At 42.5% G+C, this 16,907-nt stretch overlaps 1 protein-coding gene across 13 annotated transcripts in view; it reads left to right on the top strand.

The window, feature by feature from the left end:
• Positions 1-16,907, top strand: part of INTS8 (integrator complex subunit 8) — a 30,583-nt gene that overhangs the window by 10,173 nt on the left and 3,503 nt on the right. For 8 of the 13 annotated variants that reach the window (XM_084849105.1, XM_084849100.1, XM_084849099.1 and 5 more), the window contains exons 10-23: positions 127-227; positions 2,229-2,370; positions 3,155-3,225; positions 4,084-4,259; positions 9,725-9,858; positions 9,936-10,046; positions 11,187-11,388; positions 12,814-12,935; positions 13,563-13,747; positions 14,339-14,372; positions 14,717-14,773; positions 14,867-14,928; positions 16,022-16,140; positions 16,774-16,877. In XM_084849105.1, coding sequence (XP_084705231.1) covers positions 127-227; positions 2,229-2,370; positions 3,155-3,225; positions 4,084-4,259; positions 9,725-9,858; positions 9,936-10,046; positions 11,187-11,388; positions 12,814-12,935; positions 13,563-13,747; positions 14,339-14,372; positions 14,717-14,773; positions 14,867-14,928; positions 16,022-16,140; positions 16,774-16,877 — 1,620 coding nt within the window. The other 5 variants (XM_084849102.1, XM_084849104.1, XM_084849103.1 and 2 more) reach the window with 2 other exon arrangements.

Genomic DNA, 16,907 nt, shown 5'->3' with positions numbered 1-16,907 from the left:
TGTTAACCTGTGGCTCCTCTGTTCAAGTTCAACACTCCAGGTGCTGCATCACAGTTTTAAAGCTGAGGATCCCTTTTATCCATATTGTCATAAAACTGCTATATCTTCCCTGTGTTTGTGTTCTAGGAACTAGTGAAGATTTTTCTTGAAGATAACCAAACACCCACTTTACCTGTTCAGTTCAGACAATCAGTGTTAAGAGAGCTCTCCCAGAAAGCTCAACAAGGGTGAGACATCACTTGAATGAGAGAATCATTCAGAAGCATATGTTGTTTATTACTTAATAGTTAAGGCTAGGCAGAATGTATGGATTTCTGTACCGTACCGTCCTTTGGGCTTTTTGCTCCAACCTTCAAGTGGTCATTAACAACACAGATAACAATATAGAAGTTGATGATGACTTTGCCTGAGTACCATGTAGTGCACAGTATTCTAAAGTTTTGAAATATTTGCTCTTCCTTATAATAGTGTTTCAAGCAGGAATGGAATAATCCCAAGTGCCAGGTCACCAAGGCTCCTGTGTTGTGAAAAATTTGAATGTTCTCAATTCAGCACAGGGCTAGCTAGTAAGCGTTCAGTTCTTATGACTGGCCATGCTCTTAAGAGTTCTTTTGTCAGTAATACTGTATGAAATAAAATTCTGCAGGGTGGAATCCAGTTAGCTCATCATGTTGACAGAATGGCATCTGTCAGCAGAGCAGGGCAGGGTGTGTGTGATTCTGCCCCCCCCCCCTTGCATCTCCCATGTGCCCTTAACATCTGCTCTGCAGAGTTGGGGACTGAATATTCATATGTGAATGCTGGCAATCTCGGATGAATTTGTGAATGACTGATAACTGATTATTTAGGCAGCAGTCAGCATTCCCTGATGTACCTCTGAGTTTTTGGACACGCGCAAAAAATTGTCTGTGATTATCAACATTTGCATCTGAATGTTCACAGTCACCAACGTTGAGACATTTACTTTAACATACTTGGAAGAGGTTCTCCCTTAAAATGAAGAAATCCTGACAGTCAAGTTTTAGAGTGTGAGTGTGTATAACCCCTGCAGCATTCATTATCTTTGCCGTCTTTCCTGAGCATAAAAGAGCATTAAATAATAGCTAAAAAGTTGGGTCAATCAGTTGCATCAAGATATTCCAGTATATTGCTGAATTTATGTGAGTATGTAATCCATAGATTCCAAAGCTTATTTCTTCAGTAGTCCCATTTTTGCACTCAAAGTGAGTCAATGAAAGCAAGAGGAGATGGAAGTATTTTCAGATTTTTTTTTACCAGTGCAGGTCAAAACATGCAATAAGCAGCAGAAATGGAAAACATAAAATTATTTTATTGTATGTTAAAACCCAAGTTCCAAACCTGAAAACATGCAAATTCAGCGCCCCCAAAAGCGGTAACTGTTTGTTCAGAACAGTGGTGTCCCAAACTAGGATTGTAATTGTGAAGCAACTTCATGCACTGAAAAGTGCTGAAGAAATATTTCTAATATATGTTCTGAATCATATACTGCAGTGAGGGTTTATGTAAATGTGATATCAGTGGGCATAAGATGGGGTCATGGAATTTCTAGTCAGACAAAGCCTGGGTTCAGATGATTGCAGCAGGGGAAGCAACCATTGTGGCTGCTCCCGCTGCCCCTGCAGTGCACGTGACCGCCATTTGCTTTATTCCCTGCACTGCAGCGCGAGTCGGCATGTCTTCCAAACCCAGTGCATGATGGGTGTGTGTGTGTTGTATCCACCCTACAACCCATGATATGCAGTAGAATTAGTAGGGTGGGTACAAAGTGTCCTGTCCCCCCCTGGCTGTGCGCTGGGTTCAGATGACATGCCAACCCACAGCACGGAGAATAATGCAAATGGTGGTCATGCACGTAGCACATACAGGGGCAGCAACCACGATGGTTGCTTCTCCTGCTGTGATCTTCCAAACGTGGCCAAAGTGACTGCTTTGGTCACTGGATGCCCTTCCGTATGGTTTCTAATCTCAGAATGTACAGCAGATAATGACCTTCATCTTTTCAAGCTTATGTCCACAACCAAGAGGCTAGCATCTGGTTCACTTCTTCAGCAACGTTGCTAGAATTTTCAGGAACTTGATGGACCTATTCCGTGGTGGCAACCATATGGTTAATTGGTATTGTGGGTTATAAAGAGCTCCCTTATATTTGTCTTTTACCTTTTTCTGTTGCTAACAATACCATTTACAATTGTTTTTATTTTATGTAGGGAAGGTGTCCTGGATGAAATATGTTTCAAGGTGTGTGCATGCAACAGTGTTTGTGATGTGATGCAGGGTCGACCAGTTGGTGTCCAGTTTAACCAGTTGTTTCTTAGACCCACCAAAGAAAAAATAGACTTCCTCCTTGAAGTAAGGAATTGTCCCCAGTTTTAAACAAAACCACTTAAAAACTGTTTTTTAAGCTGCCTCTTAATATAATTCCTTCATACAACTTACTCCACTTAATGTACCCCTTAAATCTTATACTTTTAAATGTTGCAACTGAGCTAAAGGATGCTATTTTTAAAGTATGTGATACCTGCTTTTCCGTTTATGAATCACTAACCTGTTCAGGCATGCTACCGGGTGGCTTCTTAGTTGACTTGATCCATCTGCTTACTGCTAATTAAATCAGAATTATCAGGCAATCAGTCATATGCACCAATTGCTTCAGAAAGTTCACAGCTAGCTAGGAAAAGAAACTCCATGATGAGAGAAATGTACAGTTAAATCATGTGGAGTTACATTACCTTTCCTCTGATTCTCTTCACCACCTGAATGTCTTTCAAATAACAATTTTTACTAATGTTAAAACTGTGAAAGGGCTACCCTCACATGGAGGTGCTGTTCTCATGATCTGGTGACTCCTGAATTGTGTCTATACAGCAGTTACAACGTATATAATCATGACAGTACTAGTATTGTGCTTTTTCTCTTGTCAATCATGCTATCTTTTGTTACTCATATCTCGCATTTTTTTGTAGGGAGGCTATATAAAATACTTTTCTTTCAAAGAAAGGGGAAGTGAATTATGGTAGTTGCTATAAGCAGTACACCAAAAAATTGTAAACTCCACAAAACTGAATGTGTTCTGTTACAAAAGCATACTGGATTTTCCACTAAAACTTAATTATTCAATATTTAAATGTCCTAGGTATGTTCCAAATCAATGCATGTAGAAAGTGCTTCTGAATCTTCAAAAAGGAAAATAGCCTATTTTCTGAAGTGAGTATGTGTGATAGTAGACTGCTTGCACTACTTATTAAAAACTTGTCATCTTTCTACATCGAGGGGTGTAGTTAGTGCTGAATAGGTTAGGTCATGAGATATTGCTGGCGGGGGCGGGGGGAAGAGTTGCATATGAGAGAATATAATATTAATAGTCCTGAAGCTTCAATCCACTCCCCTTTTTAGTCACTCTGGGCATCCTCTCTTAAGACCACTACTTGCACTTCTTCTGAAAGAGGGCAGTAACAGCTGAGGTCCCTGTCATCTGACATACTTCATAGCCAAGCCTAAGTTAAATGTCCTGATACAGAACACATTGTTCAGCGTAATGGTCCGCTCTTGTTGTATGGTTCAAAAGACAGTTAAGGCCTCCTAGTCTCTTGTGCAGTGCAGGCTAAAGAGATAAGTGTGGCCATCATTGCATCCCAACAGCTACCCACTCCATTGGATCCCCTGGACACCTGATGTGGTCCATAGTAAATGCAGCAGTAGATAATCCCTTGTTTAATCTTTAAAATGGGGGAGGTGCAGCAAAGCCAGTGTGACTGAGCCAGCAGCTGAAGGAGTGCTCCACTCACCAGCTCAGCCAGAGATGCTTCACCCACATCCCCTGCTGGTATCTCCAGTCTGTGATTGGAGATAGCAGTGGGTGTTCTCCTGCGCAGCACTCACAGTCATGGATCAGAGATAACAGTGGGGATTCCTTCAGGAAGAATCCAGGGAGGCTCTGTGGGCCAAATTAGGCCCAGGGGCCAGAGGTTCCCCTTTAAATGCATTTTCCAAATACCATGACTACAAAAAACTTCCCCCCAAAAGTAAATGTTTCCTTAATGAGTGACCTTTGATTTTATGCAGGAATCTGTGTTTGGGTTTGGAAGATCTCCAGCTTGTCTTCATGATTTCCTCTCATGAACTCTTCATAGCATTACTAAAAGATGATGAACGAAAGCTTCTCATTGATCAAATGAGGAAAAGGTCACCTCGAGTCAACCTAGGCACGAAGCCTATAACTTCATTTTATGATATTCCAGGTTATTTTATCCCACTTCTCTTAAAGTATTCACAGACTTCTCATTAAAAAAAAATTTAAAAGAAAAATCACAGGACTGTATTAAGAATGCATGGTGTGAAGAAGTAATCAGTCTATACAGCATGCGTGTTGGCAGTTACTACAAACTGCTGTTAAACATTCATATTATCCATGGTAGCTAAAAGTGTAGCCCCCTGTTCATATCTCTCTGACTACCAGCTGCTGGGGATTACAGCTCAGTCTGGGATATTGACAGGCATGCTACTCAACCTGCTTTACTGGGGTGAATAGTAGTTGTCTCCCTGGCAAACATCTGAGTAGAACATCCAACCTGCACATGTAGGAGTGCTGCTGCAAGCTGCACTGGTGACTTGAGAGAGGGAGAGCTGCGACAGGCCGCTACTGTTTGAGGTCATGAACATGGCTGTCTGCCTTTTGCCTTAAGAGCTACTGCCTCCTTAGAGCAGGAAGGAAACTGATAGAATCAAGCATGCAACCTGTCAAGGTGGTAGCACGAGATGCCTGTGGGAGCTGGAAAGCAACCTCTGCGCTGGTCTTCCCAATTGCTATCAGGAGGGCTAGTGAACAGATCAACCGAGTTCTCTTGGACTTGTGGGTGGGAGCAGAGGATTGGTCTGTTCACATGTCTTTCCAAGCTGCAGCTGTGATGACCCATCTTTATATGGTGGTTAACTGGAGAGATCGGAGAAGGAGGGGGGCATCCTCTTAGACAGTCTCCCCCAACAGGTGTCCCCCAGGTGTGGTGTTCTACAGCTCCCATCATCCCCAGTCAGCATGACCAATAGATGCCAGGTTGAGGAAGACTGCTCTTGGACATTATCTGAAACAGTGGAATGTTGCCACCATGTCTCCCTGGTGAACATCTCTGGGACTGTTTGTCAAACCATGGTTTTGAAATTTGACTTTTGCTGTTCTGAAAAGGATGACAAAAAAATATGGTAGGTATTGCAGATGTAACCCTTCTGGGAAGCCAAAACCTAATGTGCCAAGAGGACTGTGATGATATCTGGTTGTCTGTGTACAGCAGGGTCTCCAACAAGGGGCCTGCACACACTTCCAAGGGTTCCCAAAAAGCTTTTCACTCCCTGACCCCTTCCTGCAACTAGTACTGAGCCTTCAAAGTTTTATATGATAGCTGGCATTATTAGAACTCTTTTATTTGGCTAAGATCATAGAATCATAGAATAGTAGGGTTGGGAGGGGCCTGCAAGGCCATCGAGTCCAACCCCCTGCTCAATGCAGGAATCCAGGTCAGAGCATCCCTGACAGATGGCTGTCCAGCCTCGTCTTGAAGGCCTCCAGTGTGGGAGAGCCCTAGTAACTGGTTCCATTGTCATATTGCTCTAACAGGACGTTTTTCCTGATCTTCAGCCGGAATCTGGCTTCCTGTAACTTGAGCCCATTATTCCGTGTCCAGCACTCTGGGATGATCGAGACGAGATCCTGGCCTTCCTCTCTGTGACAGCCTTTCAAGTACTTGAAGAGCACTATCATATCTCCCCTCAGTCTTCTCTTCTCAAGGCTCAACATGTCCAGTTCTTTCAGTCTCTCTTCATAGGGCTTTGTTTCCAGTCCCCTGATCATCTTTGTTCCCCTCCTCTGAACCCTTTCCAGCTTGTCTGCATCCTTCTTAGAATGTGGGGCCCAGAACTGGACACAGTACTCCAGATGAGGCCTAACCAGTGCTGAGTAGAGGGGAACTAGTATTTCCCGGGATTTGGAAGCTTCTTGTTGTTCAGTTGTTAAGTTGTGTCTGACTCTTCGTGACCCCGTGGACCATAGCACACCAGGCCTTCCTGTCCTCCGCTCTCTCCCGGAGTGTGCTCAAGTCCATATTCATTGCATCAGTGATGCTATCTAGCCATCTCATCCTCTGCCGTCCCCTTCTCCTTTTGCCTTCAGTCTTTCCCAGCATCAGGGTCTTTTCCAGGAAGTTTTCTCTTTGCAGTAGGTGCTCAAAATATTTGAGCTTCAGTATCTGTCCTTCCAATGAGCACTCAGGGTTGATTTCCTTTAGGATTGACTGATTTGACCTCCTTGCAGTCCAGGGGACTCGTAAGAGTCTTCTCCAGCACCACAGTTCGAAAGCATCAATTCTTCAGCACTCAGCCTTCCTTAGAGTCCAGCTCTCACAGCCATACGTTGCTACTGGGAAAGCCATAGCTTTGATTATACGAACCTTTGTTGGCAAGGTGATGTCTCTGCTTCTTACTATGCTGTCTAGGTTTGCCATCGCTTTCCTCCCAAGGAGCAAGCGTCCTTTAATTTCATGGCTACAGTCACCGTCTGTGGTGATCTTGGAGCCCAAGAAAATAAAATCTGTCACTGCTTCCATTTCTTCCCCTTCTATATGCCAGGAAGTGATGGGGCCAGATGCCATGATCTTAGTTTTTTTAATGTTGAGTTTCAAACCAGCTTTTGCACTCTCCACTTTCACCCTCAACAAGAGGCTCTTTAGATCCTCTTCGCTTTCTGCCATTAGGGTGGTATCGTCTGCGTATCTGAGGTTGTTGATCATTCTCCCGGCATTCTTAATTCCAATCTGTGATTCATCCAACGCGGCGTTTCTCACGGTGTACTCTGCATATAAGTTAAATAAGCAGGGCGACAATATACAGCCTTGTCGTACTCCTTTCCCAATTTTGAACCAATCGGTTGTTCCATGTCTGGTTCTTATTGTTGCTTCTTGACCCTCGTACAGGTTTCTCAAGAGACAGGTAAGGTGGTCTGGTACTCCCATCACTTTAAGAATTTGCCACAGTTTGTTGTGATCCACAATAAAGGCTTTAGCGTAGTCAATGAAGCAGAAATAAACGTTTTTTGGAATTCTCTTGCTTGCTCCATGATCCAGCGAATGTTGGCGATTTGATCTCTAGTTCCTCTGCCTCTTCGAAACCCAGCTTGTACTTCTGGTAGTTCTCGGTTCACATACTGCTGAAGCCTAGCTTGTAGGATTTTGAGCATCACCTTGCTGGCATGTGAAATGAGCGCAATTGTATGGTAGTTTAAACACTCTTTGGTATTGCCCTTCTTTGGAATTGGAATGTAAACTGACCTTTTCCAGTCTTGTGGCCACTGCTGAGTGTTTCACATTTGTTGGCATATTGAGTGCAGCACTTTAACAGCATTGTCTTTTAGGATCTTAAATAGCTCAGCTGGAATACTGTCATCTCTGCTAGCTTTGTTGTTAGTAATGCTTCCTAAGGCCCTCTTGACTTCACTCTCTAGGATGTCCGGCTCAAGTTCAGTGACCGCACTATCATGGCTGTCAGGGACATTCAGATCTTTCCTGTATAGTTCTTCTGTGTATTCTTGCCACCTCTTCTTAATCTCATCTGCTTCTGTTAGGTCCCTGCCTTCTTTGTCCTTTATCATGCCCGTCTTTGCACAAAACGTTCCCTTGAAATCTCTGATTTTCTTGAAAAGATCTCTAGTCTTTCCCATTCTCTTGTTTTCCTTGATTTCTTTGCGATGTTCATTTAAGAAGGCCTTCTTGTCTCTCCTTGCTATTCTCTGGAAATCTGCATTCAGTTGGGTATATCTTCCCCTTTCTCCCTTGCTTTTCACTTCCCTGCTTTCCTCAGCTACTTCTAAAGCCTCATCAGACAGCCACTTTGCTTTCCTGCATTTCTTTTTCTTTGGGATGGATTGAGTTGCTGCCTCCTGAACAATGTTACGGACCTCCATCCATAGTTCCTCAGGCACTCTGTCTATCAGGTCTAATCCCTGAAATCTATTCCTCACCTCCATTGTATATTCATAAGGGATATGATTTAGGTCATACCTGAAAGGTTTAGTGGTTTTCCCTACATTCTTCAATTTAAGCTGAAATTTTGCTATAAGAAGCTCATGATCTGAGCCACAGTCAGCTCCAGGTCTTGTTTTTACTGACTGTATGGAGCTTCTGCATCTTTGGCTGCAAAGGACATAATCAATCTGGTTTCGATATTGACCATCTGGTGATGTCCATGTGTAGAGTCGCCTCTTGTGCTGTTGGAAAAGAGCGTTTGCTATGATCAGCGTGTTCTCTTGGCAAAACTCTATTAGCTTTTGTCCTGCTTCATTTGGTACACCAAGGCCGTGCTTGCCTGTTATCCTGGTGATTTCTTGTCTTCCTAATTTGGCATTCCAATCCCCTGTGATGAAGAGGACATCTTTGTTTGGTGTTAGTTCTAGAAGGTGTTGTAGGTCTTCATAGAACTGATCAACCTCAGCTTCTTCGGCATCAGTGGTTGGGGCATAGACTTGAATTACTGTGATGTTGAATGGTTTGCCTTGGATTCGTACTGAGATCATTCTATGGTTTTTGAGGTTGTACCCCAGTACTGCTTTTCCCACCCTTTTGTTGACTATGAGTGCTACTCCATTTCTTCTGAGGGATTCTTGCCCACAATAGTAGATATAATGGTCACCTGAATTAAATTCACCCATGCTTGTCCATTTTAGTCCGCTGATTCCCAAGATGTCGATGTTCAATCTTGCCATCTCATGTTTGACTACCTCCAGCTTACCTTGATTCATTGATCTGACATTCCAGGTTCCTAAACAATATTGTTCTTTACAGCATCGGACTTTCTCTTCACCACCAGACACATCCACAGCTGAGTGTCCTTTCGGCTTTGGCCCAGTCTCTTCAGTCTTTCTGGCGCTACTTGGAAATTCCCTCTGCTCTTCCCCAGTAATATATTGGACACCTTCTGACCTTAGGGGCTCATCTTCCGGTGTCATATCTTAGCCTTGTGATACATTCCATGGGGTTTTCTTGGCAAGATTACTGGAGTGGGTTGCCATTTCCTTCTCCAGTGGACCACATTTTGTCAGAACTCTCCACCATGACCTGTCCATCTTGGGTGGCCCTGCACGGCATAGCTGATGGCTTGACTGAGTTACGCAAGCCCCTTTGCCACAACAAGGCAGTGATCCGTGAAGGGGATTTGGAAGCTGTGCTTCTATTAATGCAGCCCAAAATAGTATTTGCCTTTTTTGCAGCCACATCACATTGTTGGCTCATATTCAGCTTGTGATCAACAACAATTCCAAGATCCTCCTCACTTGTAGTGTTGTTGAGCCATGTATCCCCCATCTTGTAACTGTGCATTTGGTTTCTTTTTCCTAGGGATAAATGCCAAGTTCTGCACCTATTAAATGTCATTCTGTTGTTTTCTGCCCAGCGCTCCAGTCTATCAAGATCACTTTGAATTTTGTTTCTGTCTTCCAAAGTATTAGCTATCCCACCCAATTCTGTGTCATCTACAAATCTGATCAGCATTCCTTTGTGTCATCTGCAAATTTGATCAGCGTTCCAAAAAACATCTTTGGCTTATCCCCTCTTCTCTTAGTTTTAATTTTTTCTCTTATCCATTGCCTCCAGTTAGTTATTGTTACAGTTTTAGAAGAACCCTTATATAAGTTGCTCAGTGACCAGTGTGATTATTTTTCTTCCAGCCTCAGCAAGTGTGAATATTGGTCAGCTGGAACACCAGCTTATATTATCAGTGGATCCCTGGAGAATCCGTCAGATCTTAATTGAGTTGCATGGCATGACATCAGAACGCCAGTTCTGGACAGTGTCTAACAAGGTACTTTTATTTTCCACTAAATTATTTAAATGTGGAATATATCACAATTAGTGACTATTATATTTTTATCTTTTTAGTGGGAAGTACCAAATGTTTATGGCAGTGTTATCCTAGGAATTAAAGATAATTTGACAAGAGATTTGGTCTACATTCTGATGGCCAAAGGGCTACATTGCAGTACAATAACGGTGAGGAAACCCTTATCTGTTTTCTATAAAGGTTGCTTATTAGCATTCTTGGATGCAACAAATAAAAATCACTTCCTAATAAAACAGTGGTGTACTAACATTACTTTTAAAATGTTAGTAAACCAGTATAATCTATTGTGCAAGAACATACTCTGTGGGTGTGGGTGTGTCTGTCCCTCTTCTCTTCCCATTCCTTTTTCCTTGTGTGTGTGTCTTTTTAGATTGTAAGCCTGTGGGCAGGGACTGTATTGTTTAATTGATAATATGTAAGCCACTCTGGGAACCTTTTTGGCTGAGAAACGGCATAAAAATACTTCAAATAAATAATAAATCACACACATGTACATATGTTCGTGCATGCGTGCACACACACAAATCTAGGACTGATTTTTGAGATGGATATTAGATAAATTTATTTTTAAGCCAGTACCACTTGCCTATTTCCCAGAGTCACTTCCTCAATGTAATGTCTAATATATTAGTCTAGGGTAATGGCCATGCTGGCTGGGGATGATGATGGGAGTTGTAGTCCAACACATCTGGAAGCATATTTGAACTGCCCATGTAGGTGAAAAAGTGCTGCCATCGGCTTTTATCTGCTATCTGAGAAAGAAATGTGACTTTGCACTTTAGGCTGTGTGCCTGATTTACTCTGTGTTCCTTTTGCCTTAAAGACTTCCATTCCTTTAAAACAGAATGAAGATAGAGAGCTATGTGTGCAAATTAACATGATAGGGCAGAGGGATCTCCATGGGTGGGAGGAATTTACTTTCATGCTGATCTTCTCAGCTGCAGCTAAAAGGATGAGCATAGAGTTTAATCTTTCTCTTCGGGTACAGTAGTCATCTTGCCCCCAGTGTCTATCAAATCTGTTACAGGATGAGCTTGCATAGGCTAAATGTGTTTGTTTTACGGTACCATGGGACTCTGTCTTTTTGTTGTATTACACTGGCCTTGCCCAACCTGGTGCCCTCCAGATGTGTTGGTCTACAACCCCTGTTATCACCAGTCATCTAGGGATGATAATTGTAATCAAAAACAGGGCAAGGCTGTCGTTCATTAATTCAGCTGTTTTTACATTCATGTTTGTGACTGTAACTGGAAAATAGACAAAACTCCTCATGCTAGTTTTTATTACAGGATTTTATCCATGCAAAACAGCTTTTTGCTGCTTGCCTTGAACTTGTAACAGAGTTTTCTCCAAAGCTGCGCCAAGTCATGCTGAATGAGATGCTACTTCTGGACATTTATACCCATGAAGCAGGAGCAGGGCTTTCAGGAGAACGTCCTCCCTCTGACCTGATCAGCAGAGTTCGAGGATACTTAGAAATGAGGGTACCTGGTAAGAATGCTTAGCTTAAATACATGACAAATTCTGTTCTGTTATGAATCTCTAGCAAAAGTCATAGGTTCTTAGTCATGGTAATGGATTAAGATCCTTGTTGTTAAAATTGGTATGAGACAGAAGATAACTTAAACAATTGTGAATGTTACCAGATTGCTTTTGTACCCTAAATCAGAGGCTGGCAGAAGCTAGATCTGGATCTACTGGTAGATATCTGGGTGATTTGCAGTAGATTGGCAACAGTTTGACTCCCAATCGTTTAACAGTAGCATGTAAAAGCCCCTAAAAATAATTCTCTGCCATGGCTGGCCTTGTGTCAATTGCGTATTTCCCAGCTTAAGTATTCCTCACCTGTAAAGGAGCTCTTTGACCAGGTGTTCATGCAGCCCTGCTGGCCAATTGTTTGCCTTTGATCAGGTGTTTGTGCAGCTGTGTTAGCCAATTTTAGTGCTATGTTACAATCCCTGATCTATAATAACTGAGTTGTTTTGTGTGTTCAGGTCATCCCAGTCTACCACAAATCATGAGCTATAGACAACTGGCTCCTCTCCCTTAAGCAGCATTTTGCATCTAGGTTCTCCCCCCTCCACCCCCACCACACTAATTTGCACCCGGCTCTCATGGCTGTAGAGCCTTGTGTGGCGCAGAGTGGTAGGCGGCAGGATTGCAAATCTCTCCCCACGACCTGAGTTCGATCCCAGCAGAAGCCGGGTCTCGGGTAGCCGGCTCAGGTCGACTCAGCCTTCCATCCTTCCGAGGTCGGTAAAATGAGTACCCAGCTTGCTGTGGGAAAGGTAGTCACGACTGGGGAAAGCAATGGCAAACTACCCCGCTATAGTCTGCCAGGAAAACACCAAGGAAAAACGGCGTCCCTCTAGGGGTCAGTAATGACCCAGTGCTTGCACAGGAGGAACCTTTCTTTTCCTTTTCCTCATGGCTGTATCAAGGGTTGGCATGGTTGGGCACCTGCCAAGCCCCCCACCCCTTGCTGGGGCCCTTTAACAAGAGCCCCTTTGACCTGCTCCTCCTCTTCATCATTGAAACCCAGAGGTGTGTGACCAAACACACAAACAGCAGTGGTGAGAAGGAGGAAGAGTAGCTGCCATTGCCTGCTTGCTCACTTGTTCTCTGTTTGGCAAGCAAGCAGGTGGTAGAAATGATGAGGAAGAGGAGCAACAGCAGAAGTTGGGGATAATTGTGTCTACTTCCATATCACCGAGTGATGGGCCCCATTGAGGCTGCCTTGCCCAAGCCTCTCCCCCCCCCCCCCCGGCCAAAACCTGGAGCTGACGCTGCTTGCTCTGATTGGTGAATCTGGGGGTTATAGTAAAAAAGTAGATCCCACAAACCTGGTATCTGCCCTAAACCTTTTATTTTTGTGTCAAAATATTTTATCAGTTGCTCTTTAAAAATATCTTTTAGATATTCCTCTTCGGCAAGTTGTAGCAGAGGAGTGTGTTGCCTTTTTGTTAAATTGGCGGGAGAATGAGTACTTAACTATGCAAGTTCCTCTCCCTCTGGTTCAGGCCAATCCTTATGTGAAGGTAAGGCATGTTTCAGAATACATTTGAAATTGTGTGATTCTGAACTGTACTTCACACTTCTTTCTGGTGTTCAAATGCACACCAATATGGACTCTTGCTTTTATTGTCTGTATTTTTTGGATACTTTGATTTCTGTCCTGCACATTTGGTCAATTAAACATTTGTATTTATAACTAAATCTTCCCTGATAATCTTTACAGTTGCTGTTCATATTTGCTCTTACAGCTGAATCTTATAAAAATCACATAGTCCCAAACTAAAATTCGAAGGCCACAGGTCAGAGAAATACATGACTAGTTCTGTGTGCCCAGAAAGTGGGCAGTTAGTTGTTTTGAAGAGTAGACACTCCCTACATTGCACGTTAAACAGCATTTCAAATTCTGAATTTCAAAAGTGGTGTGTTATACACGTTTTATAATGTGTCTGCTGTTTTCAGAAAATAGTAAAAAAGAATCCCAGGCATGTGCAAGCTTCTGGGGTTCCCTGAAGTAGCTCTTCGGATTGTCGTTAAGGATTTTGTTGCCAAGTTTGGTTTTCCAGTTATAGATGGCTGAAGAGAAAAACGCATTGTCCTGTGAAGGACTTAAGACTGCCTCTTCCTTATTCTCAGTGGTGTGTTCTGCTTAGTTAGGACAGCTTTTGGCTGCCACGTGTAAAGATCTTCCTGGACCAAAAGAAAGTAGACGAGCAGCTAAAGACCTCTGGGAGGTTGTTGTACAGATCTGCAGTGTATCCAACCAACATAAACGAGGGAATGATGGCAGAGTGAGTTTAATAAAGCAGAGAGAGTCAACATTAGGCATTATGTACAGGTGAGTTGCTGTAGTTTGTTAAAGGACCACTTAAAGCCAAAATAAACAACCCTAAACATTGGTGTGTCTGCAGCCAGCATTTGGAGTAGCCACAACATTGCTCCATTCCTAACTGGATCCTAATTAAACTGCTAATTAATACATAAGAATTATGGGATGTAAAAGTAATTCCTTAAAGAAAAGGTTGATTGAGAGTTATAGACCTGGTTTGTATGACACAGTGGTAATACAGGGTTGTTTAACCCAGGAATTGCTGGGGACGAGGCCTCCTGTGTGTTCGTTGTTTCCGCTTTCAGTTTCAGTGCCCCATTCCTGGTTTGCTTCATGTAGTTTAGGGGTTAAACAACCCAGAGTTCACCCATGGTTAATTCTGGGTTCTTTAACTGATAAACAACCCAGAGTTTCTGGGTTCACACATCACAAAATACCCTGAAATGGGATATTTCCGGGTTGATTGAAAGTGGAAGTAAGGAATTCCTGGGTTAAAGATTTCTGTTTATAACCTTGTAACCTTCATCCACCCAGGCAGAGAGAGCAATTGTGTAAGTGCTGCCAGTAAATTAATAATCAATGCACTCTTCTCTTATTTAGGAGTGAACTGCTTTCTTTTGTCAAAAAGTTGCGGGTAAGTTTTAAGCTAAATGGATTAAATCATTAAAAATTACTGTTCCTATAGGTTAACACATCATATTTTCAATGTTAAGAATGTTTAGGAGGAGAGCAATTTTAAAGGTATACATGATAGTCAATTTATCTTTTAAACTTCATTTATAGACTTGGGAGATGAAAGGGGCCTTAATAAACTGTGAAGCTGATAAGAAGAATATAGCGTGTCTTTCAGAGAATTATTATCTGTCAATAACGTAAAGGTTTGTGAATACAGGACCAGTTTAATTCTGTGTAAACACAGTCAAAGTATGTCCAGAAATTTTTTTTGTAACCTTTTGTATTTTCCCACTATTCTTGTAGGAACCTCTGGTTTTGACAACAATATTATCCTTGTTTGTCAAGCTGCATAATGTTCGGGTCAGTGCAGTACTCGTTACATAAATCTTTGACTTTGATGTTTGTCTTCTTTGACTTAGTTCATATATAATATATTATATTTCTCTCTTCCAGGAAGACATTGTGAATGATATCACAGCAGAACATATTTCAATTTGGCCATCATCTATTCCTAAGTAAGAAAAGTATTTATTCTAGCTCCATGAAGTATATGTTTCTCCAGATCTGTGCAGATAGCCTTGCGGTGAGGGATCCAAGCCCAAGAAACGATCTTTATGTTTGGTGGTGGAAACAGCTGAGGAGCACAGTGATCTGTGGGCTTCTCAACTGTTCCCAGTGCCAATCAGCTGGGCACCAGGGAGGCGTAATGGGACCAACTTTAGTGCATCCAGAGGGGAAGGATGGGGAAACTGAGATGGGGAAGTGTAAGTGTGTGTGTGTGGGGGGGGTTGTAGTGGGATGTGAGTGTACTCTTAGAGGTAATACTGTAAGGCAGCCTTCCCCAATCCGGTGACTTTTAGCTGTTTCGGACATCACCTCCAGCCAGCATGGCCAAGCGTTAGGAGTGCTGGGAGTTGCACTCCAAAACATCGGGACGGTACCAGATTGGGGAAGGCTGTGGTAAGGTATAAACCTTAAAATTTATTCTTAGTTTGTTTGAAGACTAGAACAAGACATGTTTGAATTAGGTACTTAGCATGGAGGGATTATGGCAAAGGGATATATGGAACACTACTGGGTGACCCCCACATTCTCCCTAGGATGGTTTAAACCAGTGGTTGATAGGATCAGATTAGTGATGTCACATTATGTAGGAATATTAAATCTGGATCCAACATATCACCAAGAATGAAATCCCCGTCTGCTGTGTGTCTCAAGTGATGTGTTGGAATGGCTGTGTAATGCAGTCTCAGCAGATGGGTGGGTGGTTCCCTAAATGTGGCTGATATTGGTGAGGAAGGACAGAAGATCTGCCTGATGAAGCAGAGTATCCCAGATGAGCAGAGAGCCCTTTCCCGCTTGGCTAGACCACTGTAAATAGATGCTCTTCAGATTGCAGTATTCCCTTCTTGCTATAGATGGCATAAGGCAAAAATGAAGTTCTTTTTACAAGGACTGCAACCTATCTTTCACTCTTGCTTCTTGCTGATCTCTCCTAACATCCCCAAGTAGGGAGTATTTCAGAAAAATGGTTTAAATAGTGTATGATGGCTTCAGGTTTTAGCTACATTTACAGTTGCTAATGTTATAAAACTTGTATCTTTTTAGCTTACAGTCTGTGGATTTTGAAGCTGTAGCTGTTAGTATCAAAGAGCTTGTCAGTTATGCACTGACTATAAATTCAAACAATCACTTCTGGTTAATCATTCAGGCAGATATTTATTTTGGTAAGTCAAATGCACCTCTTTCTGTCACTTTTGTGATTGTGTTGCTGGCTGACTTCAAATATACTCCTTTATATGCAGGATATGAGGACAGGTTTACTGGACCTGAGTGCATTGTGATTTTTGAGGCTTCTGTAACAAAAATTTCTAGAATTCCAAGCAGGCAGACTAGTGTAAACATTCATTCTCTCTTCACTTTAATTGAGAGTGTCTTTTCTGTGAGGAAAATTTCGAAGTCTGAAGACTGATTTCCATTTCCATTCCCATTCCCATTTTTTGACTGGCACATCTCTATCAAGAGCTGACAACCCCCCCCCCCCTCCGCTGCCCAACTTGCTTTTCGGTTCAAATGCTTTTCTTAGGTGAGCCATTGGCTGCTGTTGCTAAGTTCAGAAAACATCCTGTAGTAATTTAGTTGCCCTTCATGTATTGCTTGCTGGAAGCCAGGGTTTCCCTTTTTGATTTTCCTTAGATAACCATAAGGACATCTTGAAGATTAATGAGGTTGCCCATCTCCTGAAATTATTCTTACCCATTGCAAGCTCTTCTAAAGGAGCAGGATAGAAACTGAACTGAGTAAATAGTTACTGAAGTTGGCATTAACTGCTTTTGTTTTTGTGTGTGTCTCCAATGTAGCAACTAATCAGTACTCGGCTGCCCTTCATTACTATCTTCAGGCAGGAGCTGTGTGCTCAGATTTCTTTACTAAGATGGTACCACCTGATGTATATACTGATCAGGTGAGTTATGTTGTTACATGGCAGTGCACA

The sequence above is a fragment of the Heloderma suspectum genome, chromosome 4, assembly GCF_057233095.1.
Source record: "Heloderma suspectum isolate Gila_16-S chromosome 4, 16-S_ref, whole genome shotgun sequence".
NCBI lineage: Eukaryota > Metazoa > Chordata > Lepidosauria > Squamata > Helodermatidae > Heloderma > Heloderma suspectum.
The sequence above is the reverse complement of the archived record's forward strand: the minus strand, read 5'-3'. Positions and strand labels throughout refer to the sequence as shown.